The sequence below is a fragment of the Rhinatrema bivittatum genome, chromosome 4 (assembly GCF_901001135.1).
Source record: "Rhinatrema bivittatum chromosome 4, aRhiBiv1.1, whole genome shotgun sequence".
In the NCBI taxonomy this organism is placed as follows: Eukaryota; Metazoa; Chordata; class Amphibia; order Gymnophiona; family Rhinatrematidae; genus Rhinatrema; species Rhinatrema bivittatum.
The window spans coordinates 83,739,076-83,753,052 of record NC_042618.1 but is presented as its reverse complement, the minus strand read 5'-3'; the positions used below and the strand labels follow the sequence as shown (position 1 = coordinate 83,753,052).

At 45.2% G+C, this 13,977-nt stretch overlaps 1 protein-coding gene across 1 annotated transcript in view; it reads right to left on the bottom strand.

Moving 5' to 3' along the window:
* Positions 1-13,977, bottom strand: part of MLH3 (mutL homolog 3) — a 126,368-nt gene that overhangs the window by 14,126 nt on the left and 98,265 nt on the right. The window contains 3 exon segments of the mRNA XM_029598418.1: positions 1,488-1,566; positions 1,657-1,680; positions 1,807-1,966. Of these exon segments, the coding sequence (XP_029454278.1) occupies positions 1,488-1,566; positions 1,657-1,680; positions 1,807-1,966 (263 nt within the window).

Sequence of the window (13,977 nt, the reverse complement as noted above, 5' to 3'; positions counted from 1 at the left end):
GCCACTAGCTCAGCCGGGTCCTCAACCCTGGCAGCGGCCTCGACCGGGGGAGGGTAGTCCCCTCAGGACCTCTCAACTCCCCTGGGAGGCAGGGCAACCGGGAAAGAATTAAAAAGAAACCCAATTTAGCCCAGAACAATTAGACCTAACAAAAAACTAATTCAAAAAACCAAACCTGACAAACACCAGAATCAGGTCAGGAAGGGCTGTGACTGGACCTGCACCATCTACTGGAGACAGAGTAAGACTGAGGGGCTGTGACTGGCACAGGGGCTTATATATGGCTCCGCCCACAAGTTTTAATCTGTCTCCATCTACTGGTGCGGAGTCACAACCCAGGTGTCCTGGACTGATCCTGGTACGTACAGGGAATGCCAATTAGCAAAGAATTGCAATAATCGATTTTAGAGAAAATGATTGCTTGGAGTACTGATCGGTAATCTTAGAAATGTAGTAGTGGTCTGAGTCGTTTAAGGACTTGCAATTTAAAGAAGCCCTCCTTAGCAGTGTTATTGACGAATCTCTTTAGGTTTAGTTGATCGTCCATGATGACTCCAAGGTTTCTCACTTGGGCAGAAAAGGATTGTTGATTTATTTGGTTTGAGTCTAGCCTAGCGTAGTTACCGTCTTGAGAGATAAGGAGTATTTCCGTTTTATTGGAATTGAGGATTAGGTTAAGGCTTGAGAGCAAGTTGTTGATGGAAAAAAGGCAGGTGTTCCAGAATTCTAGTGTTTTTTGAAGGGATTCTTTAATCGGTATAAAAATTTGTACGTCGTCTGCGTAAATGAAATGTTTAAGGTTAAGTTTGGAGAGGAGCTGGCATAGCGGTAAAAGGTATATGTTGAAAAGAGTCGGTGATAATGAGGAGCCTTGCGGGACTCCCATAGAGGAGTCGACAGGGTGTGATTCATTGTTGTTGATTCTGACTTTGTAAAATCTGTTTTGTAGAAATGACTTAAACCAATTTAGAGTGGTGTCTTTGATTCCGATGTCGGCTAGACGTTCCAAGAGTAGAGAGTGTTTCACCGTGTCGAATGCGGCTGATAGATCGAGGAGTATGAGTAAGCAGGATTGTTTTTTATCAAGATTCAGGAGTATTGTGTCAGTTAAAGAGATTAAAAGAGTTTCAGTACTCTGTTCTTTGCGAAAGCCGAATTGAGATGGTGCTAGAATTTTGTTGTTGTCAAGGTACTCCGTCAGTTGTCTGTTTACTATTTTTTCCATTCTCATAGGACAAACCATCCTGTTTGTCCTATGAGAATTAACACAAAGTGTTTACAATTGAATATACAGCAGCTTACACAGCAGTACCATGCCCCTCATCCCACAGACCCTATTATCCCAGCCTGGGAGTGCCCAGGTCTCCATTTCTCTGTAGGACATAATAAAGGAGCCTAATGGATCACAATACAACCCCAGTGTAGGACTGTAGCAGGGCAAAAATCAGAGGGCTGCTGTGGCCAAAGTGTACGATATACTGACTTACCTCGGCATGCCTGAGATGCTAGAACCTTAAGGACAGTTGGGGGAAGGCTTCCACGTGCTCCACCTGCAGTCTGCAGCAGCTAAAAGCAGCAAAGTAACACCAGATGACGGGTCTGATGATATCAAGGCAGGGCTTCCCTTCAACTCTCCCCATGCAAGACTAAGCTCACCTCTATCTGCTCCTGAATAAACTCCTACGAAGGGAAAAAAAGAATAAAAACTGTAAACACTCTCAGGGTCAAAAGAAACACTTTGCAAGAATGTGTAAAAAGCACAGTTCTGAAGGGTGACCAAAGCCCTATGCACACTCTGCTACCCACCTCTACAAAACTCTTGGTCACAGTCTGCCTCCCCCGACGAGCTTCCGTGGCCTCTCTCTCAACAAAACAGACGGGCACCGTGTGTACTAGGACTGAGACACTGCTGGCCTCTGGGAAGGACACACGTAGACCCAGCTCTTCCAGATTCGTTTGGTAGGACCTACAAAAAAAAAAATATCAGAAATCCAATATAATTAACCAAAGTGCCTGATTTTTTCAGTCTACAATAAAGGAAATTGTTTAAGGGCATGAAGAATTTGAATTAATGACTGGAAGGGGACCAGTAAAGCAGTAATCCACAGCTCTCAAGCTAAACTTTCAAAAGGGAAACTTTGATAAAATGAGAAAATTGTAAGAAAAAAACTGAAAGGAGCAGCTAGAAAGGTAAAAAGTGTGCAAGAGGCGTGGTCATTGTTAAAAAATACCATCCTAGAAGCACAGTCCAGATGTATTCCATACATTAAAAAAGGTGGAAAGAAGGCAAAACGATTACCGGCATGGTTAAAAGGGGAGGTGAAAGAAGCTATTTTAGCCAAAAGACCTTCATTCAAAAATTTATTTATTTATTTTATTTATTTATTTCAAATTTTTATATACCGGCATTCGAGACAGCAGTCACATCATGCTGGTTCACATAAAACAGGGGTGCATAGTAAACATAACTATAACAAAGGTGCTGAAAAGGCAGTTACATATAACAGGGTGATAAGAACTTGGATGAGAAGGAAGAGAAAGGATAGGTTATTAATTTACATATGTAAAACAATAGAATGGATAACCAAGGTGTAGTTGGAGATTAGTTGACTATGTTGGCGTCCGGGAAGGCTTGTAAGAATATCCAGGTCTTTAGTCTTTTTTTGAAGGTTGAGATGCAAGGTTCTGTTCTGAGATTTGAGGGGATGGAGTTCCATAACGGTGGGATGGCTGTAGAGAAAGCCCGGTCTCTTAGTGTGCAGTGTCTGGTAGATTTGGACGGTGGTACCTGTAGCGATCCCTTGTATGCATCTCTTGTCGGTCTTGACGAATTGTGTAGTCGGAGGGGGATCTGTAGGTCGATGGGAGCCAGTTGGTGGGTGATTTTGTATGTGGTGAGAATGGCCTTGTATATTATTCTAAAGTGTATAGGTAGCCAATGGAGGCTCTTTAGTATGGGGGTTATGTGGTCCCTTCTCCTGGTATTTGTTAGAATTCGTGCAGCTGCATTTTGCACCATCTGGAGCGGTTTAGTGTATGAAGCGGGAAGGCCGAGTAGGATGGTGTTACAATAGTCTAATTTTGAAAAAATGATTGCTTGTAGAATGGTTCTAAAATCTTGGGCATGGAAAAGAGGTCTAATTCTTTTCAGCACTTGTAGTTTGTAGAAACAGTCTTTGGTGGTTTTGTTAATAGTGGCTTTGAAATTCAGGCGATTATCAATTAGGACTCCTAGGTCTCTCACTTGTGTGATTTTTGGCGTGGCTTGTTGTGCAGAGGTGATGGTGTTATTTTCTGAGGCGATGAGCAGGAGTTCAGTTTTACCGGAGTTTAATACCAAGTTTAGGCTGGTGAGGAGGAGTTTAATTTTTTGAAGGCATGTATCCCAGTAAGCCAGAATTTTAGCGAAGGAATCCTTAATGGGTATCAGGACCTGGATATCGTCCGCGTAAAGGTAGTGTTTGAGGTTGAGGTCGGTGAGAAGTTGGCATAATGGTATAAGGTAAATGTTAAATAAAGTAGGAGACAGGGAGGACCCCTGTGGGACTCCTACTGACGACGGATGTTGAGAGGATTCTTTGTTCTGTATCTTGACCTTGTATCCTCTATTGCTGAGAAATGATATGAACCAAGATGGTGCTGTGCCTGAGATGCCTATGGAGGCTAACTGGTTAATGAGTAAGGAATGATTGACGGTGTCAAAGGCTGAGGAAAGGTCCAGTAGGATCAGTAAGAAGGCTTGCCCTTTATCGAGGCCCAGGATGAGGTGATCCGTTAAGGAAATGAGGAGGGACTCCGTGCTTAGTGTTTTGCGGAAACCGTATTGTGATGGGAATAGGAGGTTGTTTTCTTCAATGTAGTTTGAGAGTCGGGAGTTCACCAGTTTCTCCATAATCTTAGCTATGAAGGGGAGGTTGGCGATAGGTCTGTAGTTGTTTGGGTCATTAGGATCTAGATTTGGTTTCTTGAGTAATGGTTTGAGAGAGGCCAATTTTAGGTCATCTGGGTAAGAACCTTGTGTTGTTGAGCAATTTATGATGTCTGACAGGGATTTGGAGATGGAGTCAGGAATTGATAGAAGCAATTTCGAGGGGATGTGGTCCGAAGGGTGAGAAGATGGTTTCATTTTCCGTAGAATACCTTGGATCTCGATGGAAGAAGTTAGTTCCAGTTCTTCTAAGCGGGTATTTTTGAAGGTAGTCTGAGGTGGTATAGAAGTAGATGCAGTGTTAGTGGGCAGCTGAGTTAGAAGTTTGCTGATTTTGTTATTGAAAAATAGCGCTAGTTCTTCCGCTTTAGATTTGGCTTGGTTGAGAGCGATTTCTGATGAGTTTATTTGAGTGAGGTTGGAGACATAGCTAAAGAGGGCTTTAGCGTCGAAGATTAGGTGGTGGATCTTGGATGCGTAGTAGTTCCTTTTGGATCTTAATGTATTGGATTTGTATTGGTGAAGGGTAGATTTATAGGTAGATAGAGTGATGGTGCATGGGTTTTTACGCCATTTAGCCTCATTTTGTCTTAGCAATAATTTAAGCTTTCTTAGCTCTAGAGTAAACCATGGTTGTCTTTTGGACGAGTTGGGGTGAGGATTTTTTGTTGTTAGGGGGCATAGCTTGTTGGCTATCGATTCCGTGATGTTGTTCCAAGATCGAAGCGCTGAATTCGGGTTGGTGAAGTCTACTTGGGTGAGATGTGATAATAAGTGATTGCTAAGATCTTCTGAGGTGCATGTTTTCCTGTAAGTGAAGCAATGTGAGGGTATGCGAGTTGGACTGGTATCTTTTATTGAGAATGAGGAGGTTATGAGGGAGTGATCTGACCATGGTACCTTCGTGCAGGTTGGGTGCTGGACCAGTTTGATTGCTGTATTGATGAAGATAAGGTCTAACGTGTGTCCGGCTTTGTGTGTGGGTTTGTTAACTAGTTGAGTGAAACCTAAAGCAGAGTATGCTGTGAGTAGGGCTTCGCAGTTGGGTGATAATTTGGAGTTGTTGACGTGCAGGTTGAAGTCACCTAAGATTATCGCTGGGGCATCTAGATTGATAAGGGAGGTAGTTAGTTCGACCAGGGGAGATGCGTCTGTTTCCAGTAAACCTGGAGGAGCGTAGAGAAGTAAAATTTGGAGTTTGTCTGATGAGAAGAAGCCAAATTCGAGTTTCGAGTCTGTATTGGAGGAGTGTTGAGTGAATCTGAGGACCTTTTTTGTAGCTAGGAGGATTCCTCCTCCTTTTTTTTTTCCCTGACGTGGGATGGAGAAGAAGTTGTATGTCTCTGTGGGTAGTTGGTTAATTATTGCAGTGTCTGAAGGTTTGAGCCATGTCTCAGTAATTGCGCATATGTCCGGTTTCACATCGATGAGATAGTCATTTAGTATTACTGATTTTTTAGTTAGGGATTGTGCATTGAATAGTGTTAACGTAAATAGTGTGAGGCCTAGCAGTTGGGTAATGGGAGTGATCATGATTGGAGAGATGGATTTAAGGTTCTGGTAGTGGGCGTGTCGAGTTGAATGTCCTTTGGAAGGTGGACCGTGAGGGAGGATTGGGATTGGAAAGGATGGAGACATTCTTCTTAGTTTGCTGGACTGGAAGCTGGAGTGGCTGGACTGGATGCTGGAGTGACTGGACTGGATGCTGGAGTGGCTGGACTGGATACTACGGTGGCTATAACGGGTAGTGGCTTTAATGCAGGCAATAAGTATCGTAGAGCTTCAGCGCTTTTACTGTTTGTTACTATTGTATTGTTGAGGCTGTAGTCATAGGCTGTAGTCACTTTCGTGGGTATGGGTCTTCCAGCTGTAGTCACTTACGTATTCTGAAAGCTTGCTGAGATGGCGCAGGCTGGGCGCAGGATGGTACTTGCTAGGTGAGAGCTGGGAGAGCTTGAGCAATATGGACGCTGGAAGAGCTCTGGTGCGGTAATGTTGTGAAGCTGCTCGGGGAAGCGAGGATCGAAACAAAGGGGCGAAACAAAGGGGCACGCCCCTTCGGTGCGTGACGCTCGGCGCGTGACGCCTAGCTTGCTTTAAGTTTTATAGATTGACTGCCACCTTAGTCACTCTTCTGTGACGTCATCGGCCATGCGACTCGACTCATGGCGATTCGATGCGGCAAGGGGAGGCCGGCTGGAGGTAAGTAATTCCGAATTGAACGCGTAGATTAAAGCCTCGTGGCCGGTGCGGTGCCATCGGTGGTAGGGCGAGAAGTTAAGGCCTTACCCCGATGGGTCCTGCGCCGGCTGCGCGGCCCTTCTCCCAGCGCCTGCGGGATCGTGGAGAGTGCTCGGTCCGTTCGTCGGTCGCGCTAGTCAGCAAGAAAGGGAGCGATTCCGGCTGGAGCGGAGATTTAAATCCTCCGCCTTAGTCGCTCTTCTGTGACGTCATCGGCCGTGCGACTCGACTCGTGGCGATTCGATGCGGCAAGGGGAGGCCGGCTGGAGGTAAGTAATTCCGAATTGAGCGCGTAGATTAAAGCCTCGTGGCCGGTGCGGTGCCGTCGGTGGTAGGGCGAGAAGTTAAGGCCTTACCCCGATGGGTCCTGCGCCGGCTGCGCGGGCCCTTCTCCCAGCGCCTGCGGGATCGTGGAGAGTGCTCGGTCCGTTCGTCGGTCGCGCTAGTCAGCAAGAAAGGGAGCGATTCCGGCTGGAGCGGAGATTTAAATCCCCCGCCTTAGTCGCTCTTCTGTGACGTCATCGGCCGTGCGACTCGACTCGTGGCGATTCGATGCGGCAAGGGGAGGCCGGCTGGAGGTAAGTAATTCCGAATTGAGCGCGTAGATTAAAGCCTCGTGGCCGGTGCCGTCGGTGGTAGGGCGAGAAGTTAAGGCCTTACCCCGATGGGTCCTGCGCCGGCTGCGCGGGCCCTTCTCCCAGCGCCTGCGGGATCGTGGAGAGTGCTCGGTCCGTTCGTCGATCGCGCTAGTCAGCAAGAAAGGGGAGAAGGATCCAACAGAAGAAAATAGGATAATACATAAGCGTTGGCAAGTTAAATGTAAGACATTGATAAGATAGGCTAAGAGAGAATTTGAAAAGAAGTTGGCCGTAGCGGCAAAAACTCACAATAAAAACGTTTTAAAATATATCCGAAGCAGAAAGCCTGTGAAGAAGTCAGTTGGACCGTTAGATGATCGAGGGTTTAAAGGGGCACTTAGAGAAGATAAGGCCATCGCGGAAATATTAAATGATTTCTTTTCTTCGGTGTTTACTAAAGAGTATGTTGGGGAAATACCCGTTCCGGAGAAGGTTTTCATGTGTAATGATTCAGATGGACTGAACCAAATCACGGTGAACCTAGAAGTTGTGGTAGGCTTGATTGATAAACTGAAGAGTAGTAAATCACCTGGACCGGATGGTATACATCCCAGGGTTCTAAAGGAACTCAAAAATGAAATTTCAGACATATTAGTAAAAATTTGTAACCTATCATTAAAATCATCCATTGCACCTGAAGACTGGAGGATAGCTAATGTAACCCCAATATTTAAAAAGGGCTCCAGGGGCGATCCGGGAAACTACAGATCAGTTAGCCTGACTTCAGTGCCAGGAAAAATAGTGGAAAGTGTTCTAAACATCAAAATCACAGAACATATAGAAAGGCATGATTTAATGGAACAAAGTCCTTTATTGGATTAAGAACATAAGAACATGCCTTACTGGGTCAGACCAAGGGTCCATCAAGCTCAGCATCCTGTTTCCAACAGTGGCCAATCCAGGCCATAAGAACCTGGCAAGTACCCATGTTAAAGTTGCTAGTAATAGCGGTGGTTATTATCTAAGTCAACTTGATTAATAGCAGGTAATGGACTTCTCCTCCAAGAACTTATACAATCCTTTTTTAGACACAGCTTTACTAACTGCACTAACCACATCTTCTGGCAACAAATTCCAGAGTTTACCTGTGCGTTGAGTGAAAAAGAACTTTCTCCGATTAGTTTTAAATGTGCCACATGCTAACTTCATGGAGTGCCCCCTAGTCTATTATCTGAAAGAGTAAAAAACCGATTCACATCTACCCGTTCTAGACCTCTCATGATTTTAAACACCTCTATCATATCCCCCCCTCAGCCGTCTCTTCTCCAAGCTGAAAAGTCCTAACCTCTTTAGTCTTTCCTCATAGGGGAGCTGTTCCATTCCCCTTATCATTTTGATAGCCCTTCTCTGTACCTTCTCCATCGCAATTATATCTTTTTTGAGATGCAGCGACCAGAATTGTACACAGTATTCAAGGTGCAGTCTCACCATGGAGTGATAGAGGCATTATGACATTTTCCGTTTTATTCACCATTCCCTTTCTAATAATTCCCAACATTGTTTGCTTTTTTGACTGCCGCAGCACACTGCACAGACGATTTCAATGTGTTATCCACTATGACACCTAGATCTCTTTCTTGGGTAGTAACACCTAATATGGAACCTAACATTGTGTAATTATAGCATGGGTTATTTTTCCCTATATGCATCACCTTGCACTTATCCACATTACATTTCATCTGCCATTTTGATGCACAATTTTCCAGCCTCACAAGGTCTTCCTGCAATTTATCACAATCTGCTTGTGATTTAACTACTCTGAACAATTTAGTATCATCTGCAAATTTGATTACCTCACTTGTATTTCTTTCCAGATCATTTATAAATATATCCCGTGATAATTACCCCTCTCTCCTGCTACCTTGCCCCCTCGACCCCCTTTCCCAACCCTTCGTCCTCCCTCTCCCTCCCCCCCCGAAAGCCCCATCCTCCCTTATGAGTTGAGTTAAATTTCGTGTTAACGCTAAGTCATTTTCATACTAAGCTCTCTTCATACTGAGTTAAGTTATTTGTTAAAGCTTAGTTATCTTGTTAAAGCTTAGTTATCTTCATATCAAGTTGTCATGAATTCATCACCCTTGTTATACGTAACTTCTCATGTTCTTTGGTTTCCCCTTGTTTTGATGTAAACCGGTGTGATAGGACCCTTGTCCTGAATATCGGTATATTAAAAATAAATAAAAATAAATAAATATTGAAAAGTAAGGGTCCCAATACAGATCCCGGAGGCACTCCACTGCCCACTCACTTCTACTGAGAAAATTGTCCATTTAATCCTATTCTCTGTTTCCTGTCTTTTAGCCAGTTTGTAATCCACGAAAGGACATCACCACCTATTCCATGACTTTTTATTTTTCCTAGAAGCCTCTCATGAGGAACTTTGTCAAATGCCTTCTGAAAATCCAAGTACACTACATCTACTGGTTCACCTTTAGCCACATGTTTATTAACTCCTTCAAAAACGTGAAGCAGATTTGTGAGGCAAGACTTGCCTTGGGTAAAGCCATGCTGACTTTGTTCCATTAAACCATGTCTTTCTATATGATCTGCAATTTTGATGTTTAGAATACTTTCCACTATTTTTCCTGGCTCTGAAGACAGGCTAACTGGTCTGTAATTTCCCGGATCTCCCCTGGAGCCCTTTTTAAATATGGGGGTTACATTAGCTATCCTCCAGTCTTCAGGTACAATGGATGATTTTAATGATAGATTTCAAATTTTTACTAATAGGTCAGACTTATGAAGGAACCAGCTTCCAGAGGCCCTGCATTCCTTCCAGAGGCCCTGGTATACACCACAGACCGGATGGTATACATCTGGTCCAGGTGATTTACTACTCTTCAGTTTATCAATCAGGTCTACCACATCTTCTAGGTTCACCGTGATTTGGTTCAGTCCATCTGAATCATTACCCATGAAAACCTTCTCCAGTACGGGTACCTCCCCAACATCTTCTTCAGTAAACACCGAAGAAAAGAAATCATTTAATATTTCCATGATGGCCTTATCTTCTCTAAGTGCCCCTTTAACCCCTCGACCATCTAACGGTCCAACTGACTCCCTCACAGGCTTTCTGCTTTGGATATATTTTAAAAAGTTTTAACTTTGAGCTTTTGCCTCTACGGCCAGCTTCTTTTCAAATTCTCTCTTAGCCTGTCTTATCAATGTCTTACATTTAACTTGCCAACGTTTATGCATTTTCCTATTTTCCTCTGTTCGATCCTTCTTCCAATTTTGGAATGAAGATCCTTTGGCTAAGGAGCTTCTTTCACCTCCCCTTTTAACCATGCCGGTAACAGTTTTGCCTTCTTTCCACCTTTCTTAATTAATTAATTTATTTATTTATAATTTTTATATACCGACATTCTTACATCCGATGTAAATCATACCAGTTTACATTAAACAGAATAGCAGGAAATAAATTTCCATAGTCTAATACAATGAACATTTCTAATTAAAATTGTTAACAAGCGAAAAGTAAAGGTAAAGAATTGGAATAAAGGTTACATAACAGAAAAATATAAAAGATTTTTTTTTTTTTTTTTAGAAGCACAAGGGTTGCACGAAGGGGTGCACAAAGGGGAGAGCCCCTTTGTTGCGCCCCTTCGGCATGCGACGCACGGCGCCTGATGGTGAGGTGCTCTTCAACCGTCGCCGGAGCTCCCAGTGACGTCAGGGGGGGGCGTGGTCACACATCGCATCGCAGTCATTCATTTCCCTCACCTCCTGCTGTTAGTTCCGTATCTTTTTTCCCCCTGCCATTCAGTTAGGTGTTCAGTTCTTGCGGGGGCCCAGGATGGAGGGTGGCCTCTCCGCTCGCCAGCGCCTGATGGTGAGGCGCTCTTCAACCGTCACCGGAGCTCCCAGTGACGTCAGGGGGGGCATGGTCACACATCGCATCGCAATCATTCATTTCCCTCACCTCCTGCTGTTGGTTCCGTATCTTTTTTCCCCCTGCCATTCAGTTAGGTGTTCAGTTCTCGCGGGGGCCCAGGATGGAGGGTGGCCTCCCCTGCTCGCCGGCGCCTGATGGTGAGGCGCTCTTCAACCGTCGCCGGAGCTCCCAGTGACATCAGGGGGGGCGTGGTCACAAATCGCATCGCAGTCATTCATTTCCCTCACCTCCTGCTGTTAGTTCCGTATCTTTTTTCCCCCTGCCATTCAGTTAGGTGTTCAGTTCTCGCGGGGGCCCAGGATGGAGGGTGGCCTCCCCGCTCGCCAGCGCCTGATGGTGAGGCGCTCTTCAACCGTCGCCGGAGCTCCCAGTGACGTCAGGGGGGGGTGTGGTCACACATTGCATCGCAATCATTCATTTCCCTCACCTCCTGCTGTTGGTTCCGTATCTTTTTTCCCCCTGCCATTCAGTTAGGTGTTCAGTTCTCGCGCGGGCCCAGGATGGAGGGTGGCCTCCCCGCTCGCCGGCGCCTGATGGTGAGGCGCTCTTCAACCTTCGCCGGAGCTCCCAGTGACGTCAGGGGGGGCGTGGTCACACATCGCATCGCAGTCATTCATTTCCCTCACCTCCTGCTGTTAGTTCCGTATCTTTTTCCCCCTGCCATTCAGTTAATGTGTGGAATACATCTGGACTGTGCTTCTAGAATGGTATTTTTTAACAATGACCATGCCTCTTGCACACTTTTTACTTTTGTAGCTGCTCCTTTCAGTTTTTTTCTAACTATTTTTCTCATTTTATCAAAGTTTCCCTTTTGAAAGTTTAGCATGTGAGCCGTGGATTTGCTTACTGCCCCCCTTCCAGTCGTTAATTCAAATTTGATCATATTATGATCACTATTGCCAAGCGGCCCCACCACCGTTACCTCTCTCACCAAATCCTGTGCTCCACTGAGAATTAGATCTAAAATTGCTCCCTCTCTCGTCGGTTCCTGAACCAATTGCTCCATAAAGCTATCATTTATTCCATCTAGGAACTTTATTTCTGTAGCGTGTCCCGATAATACATTTACCCAGTCAGTATTGGGGTAATTGAAGTCTCCCATTATTACCACACTACCAATTTGGTTAGCTTCCCTAATTTCTCTTAGCATTTCACTGTCAGTCTCACCATCTTGACCAGGTGGACGGTAGTATACCCCTATCACTATAGTCTTCCCCGACACACAAGGGATTTCTACCCATAAAGATTCAATTGTGCATTTAGTCTCATGCAGGATGTTTATCCTGTCATTGCGATATAATTTGTACCCCGTTATAGCACTGTCCCATTGGTTGTCCTCCTTCCACCATGTATCTGAGATGCCAATTAACTCTATGTCATCATTCACTGCTATACATTCTAATACTCCCATCTTACTTCTTAGACTTCTGGCATTAGCATACAAACATTTCAAAGTTTGTATTTTCAATCTGCTTTTTAATTGATAGGGATAAGTTAGAATTTTTTAGTTCCCGTGAGGTTTTAGGCCACAAGAACCTGGCAATTACCCAAACACTAAGAAGATCCCATGCTATTGATGCAATTAATAGCAGTGGCTATTCCCTAAGTAAACTTGATTAATAGCAGTTAATGGACTTCTCCTCCAAGACCGTATCCAAACCTTTTTTGAACCCAGCTACACTAACTGCACTAACCACATCTTCTGGCAACAAATTCCAGAGCTTAATTGTGCGTTGAGTGAAAAAGAATTTTCTCCAATTAGTCTTAAATGTGCTACTTGCTAACTTCATGGAATGCCCCCATGTCCTTCTATTATCCTAAAGTGTAAATAACCAATTCACATCTGCTCATTCAAGACCTCTCATGATCTTAAAGACCTCTATCATATCCCCCCCCCCCCCCCTCCTCAGCCATCTCTTCTCCAAGCTGAAAAGGCCTAACCTCTTCAGCCTTTTCCTCATAGGGGAGCTATTCCATTCCCCTTTATCATTTTGGTTGCCCTTCTCTGTACCTTCTCCATCGCAACTATATCTTTTTTGAGATGCGACCAAAATTGTACACAGTATTCAAGGTGCTGTCTCACCATGGAGCGATACAGAGACATAATGACATTTTCCGTTTCCAGATGAGCCTCTATTCTTCAAAGCACTCTGCCGATTAGTGGCCCGGGCAGAAATACATACAGTAGGACTTCCGTTGGCCAAGGAAGAACCAGGGCATCCACTCCTGGCTCCCTGCACAGACTGAAGAAACAAGGAGCCTTGGCATTCTCTAATGTGGCCATGAGATCCATGCTCTGTCTGGACCACGCGTCGCCTATCATCTGGAAAGCTTCTGCAGAGAGCTTGGGCACTACGGTTACCAGCCCTCAGCTTTTGCTGCCTGTCTCCCTCCTCAGGGAGACATACTCCTTCTCCATCACCGCCCTCGTGGATACTGAGGCTGGTGGGAATTTCATACTCGAAGAACTTGTTACACTATTCCAAATTCCTACACAACCTCTTGAGGTGCCTTTGCGAATCACCTCCATACATGGAGAACATTTGCCTGATCGCATCACCCATCACACCCTAGCCCATCCGACTGACCGTAGGGACTCTCCACGAAGAAGAGATAACCCTTCTGATCCTCAAGCGGTCAGTAAACCCCATAATCCTCGGTCTACCATGGCTACAATTGCACTCCCCACATTTTGATTGGGAGTCACTCCAGCTTACCCAGTGGGGCCCCTGGTGCTAGACCCATTGTCTACGACGGGTCTCCCCATCCGTTCCAGTTCTAACCTCAACGCCCCATCCTGGGCTACCCACACCCTATGCAGACTACCAAGATGTCTTCTCCAAACAGCAAGCTGACATCTTACCTCCACTCCGGAAGTTCAACTGCCCAATCGAACTACTACCCGGTAGCACATCTCCCAAGGGCAGAGCTTACCCGCTTCTCACTTCCTAAGACCCAGGCTATGTCCACCTATATTAAGGAAAACCTAGCCAAAGGTTTTATTAGACCTTCTACATCCCAGGCGGGCGCCGGGTTCTTTTTTGTGAAAAAGAGATGGCTGCAGATTGGACGACTGTAGCCACTAAGAGAGGCTGCTCTGTGCTGACGCATCCAGCAAGACCGGTAAATGAAAAGCCTGCAACAGAGGATTCCATTTCTCCAACAGGGCCCTCTGAAATGGGCGCATATGTGCGAAGGCCCACGGCACTAATTCCAGGGTTGAGGCCATCGATCCCAGAACCTGCAAAAAAATCCCAGGCTTGGGGCACCTTCAA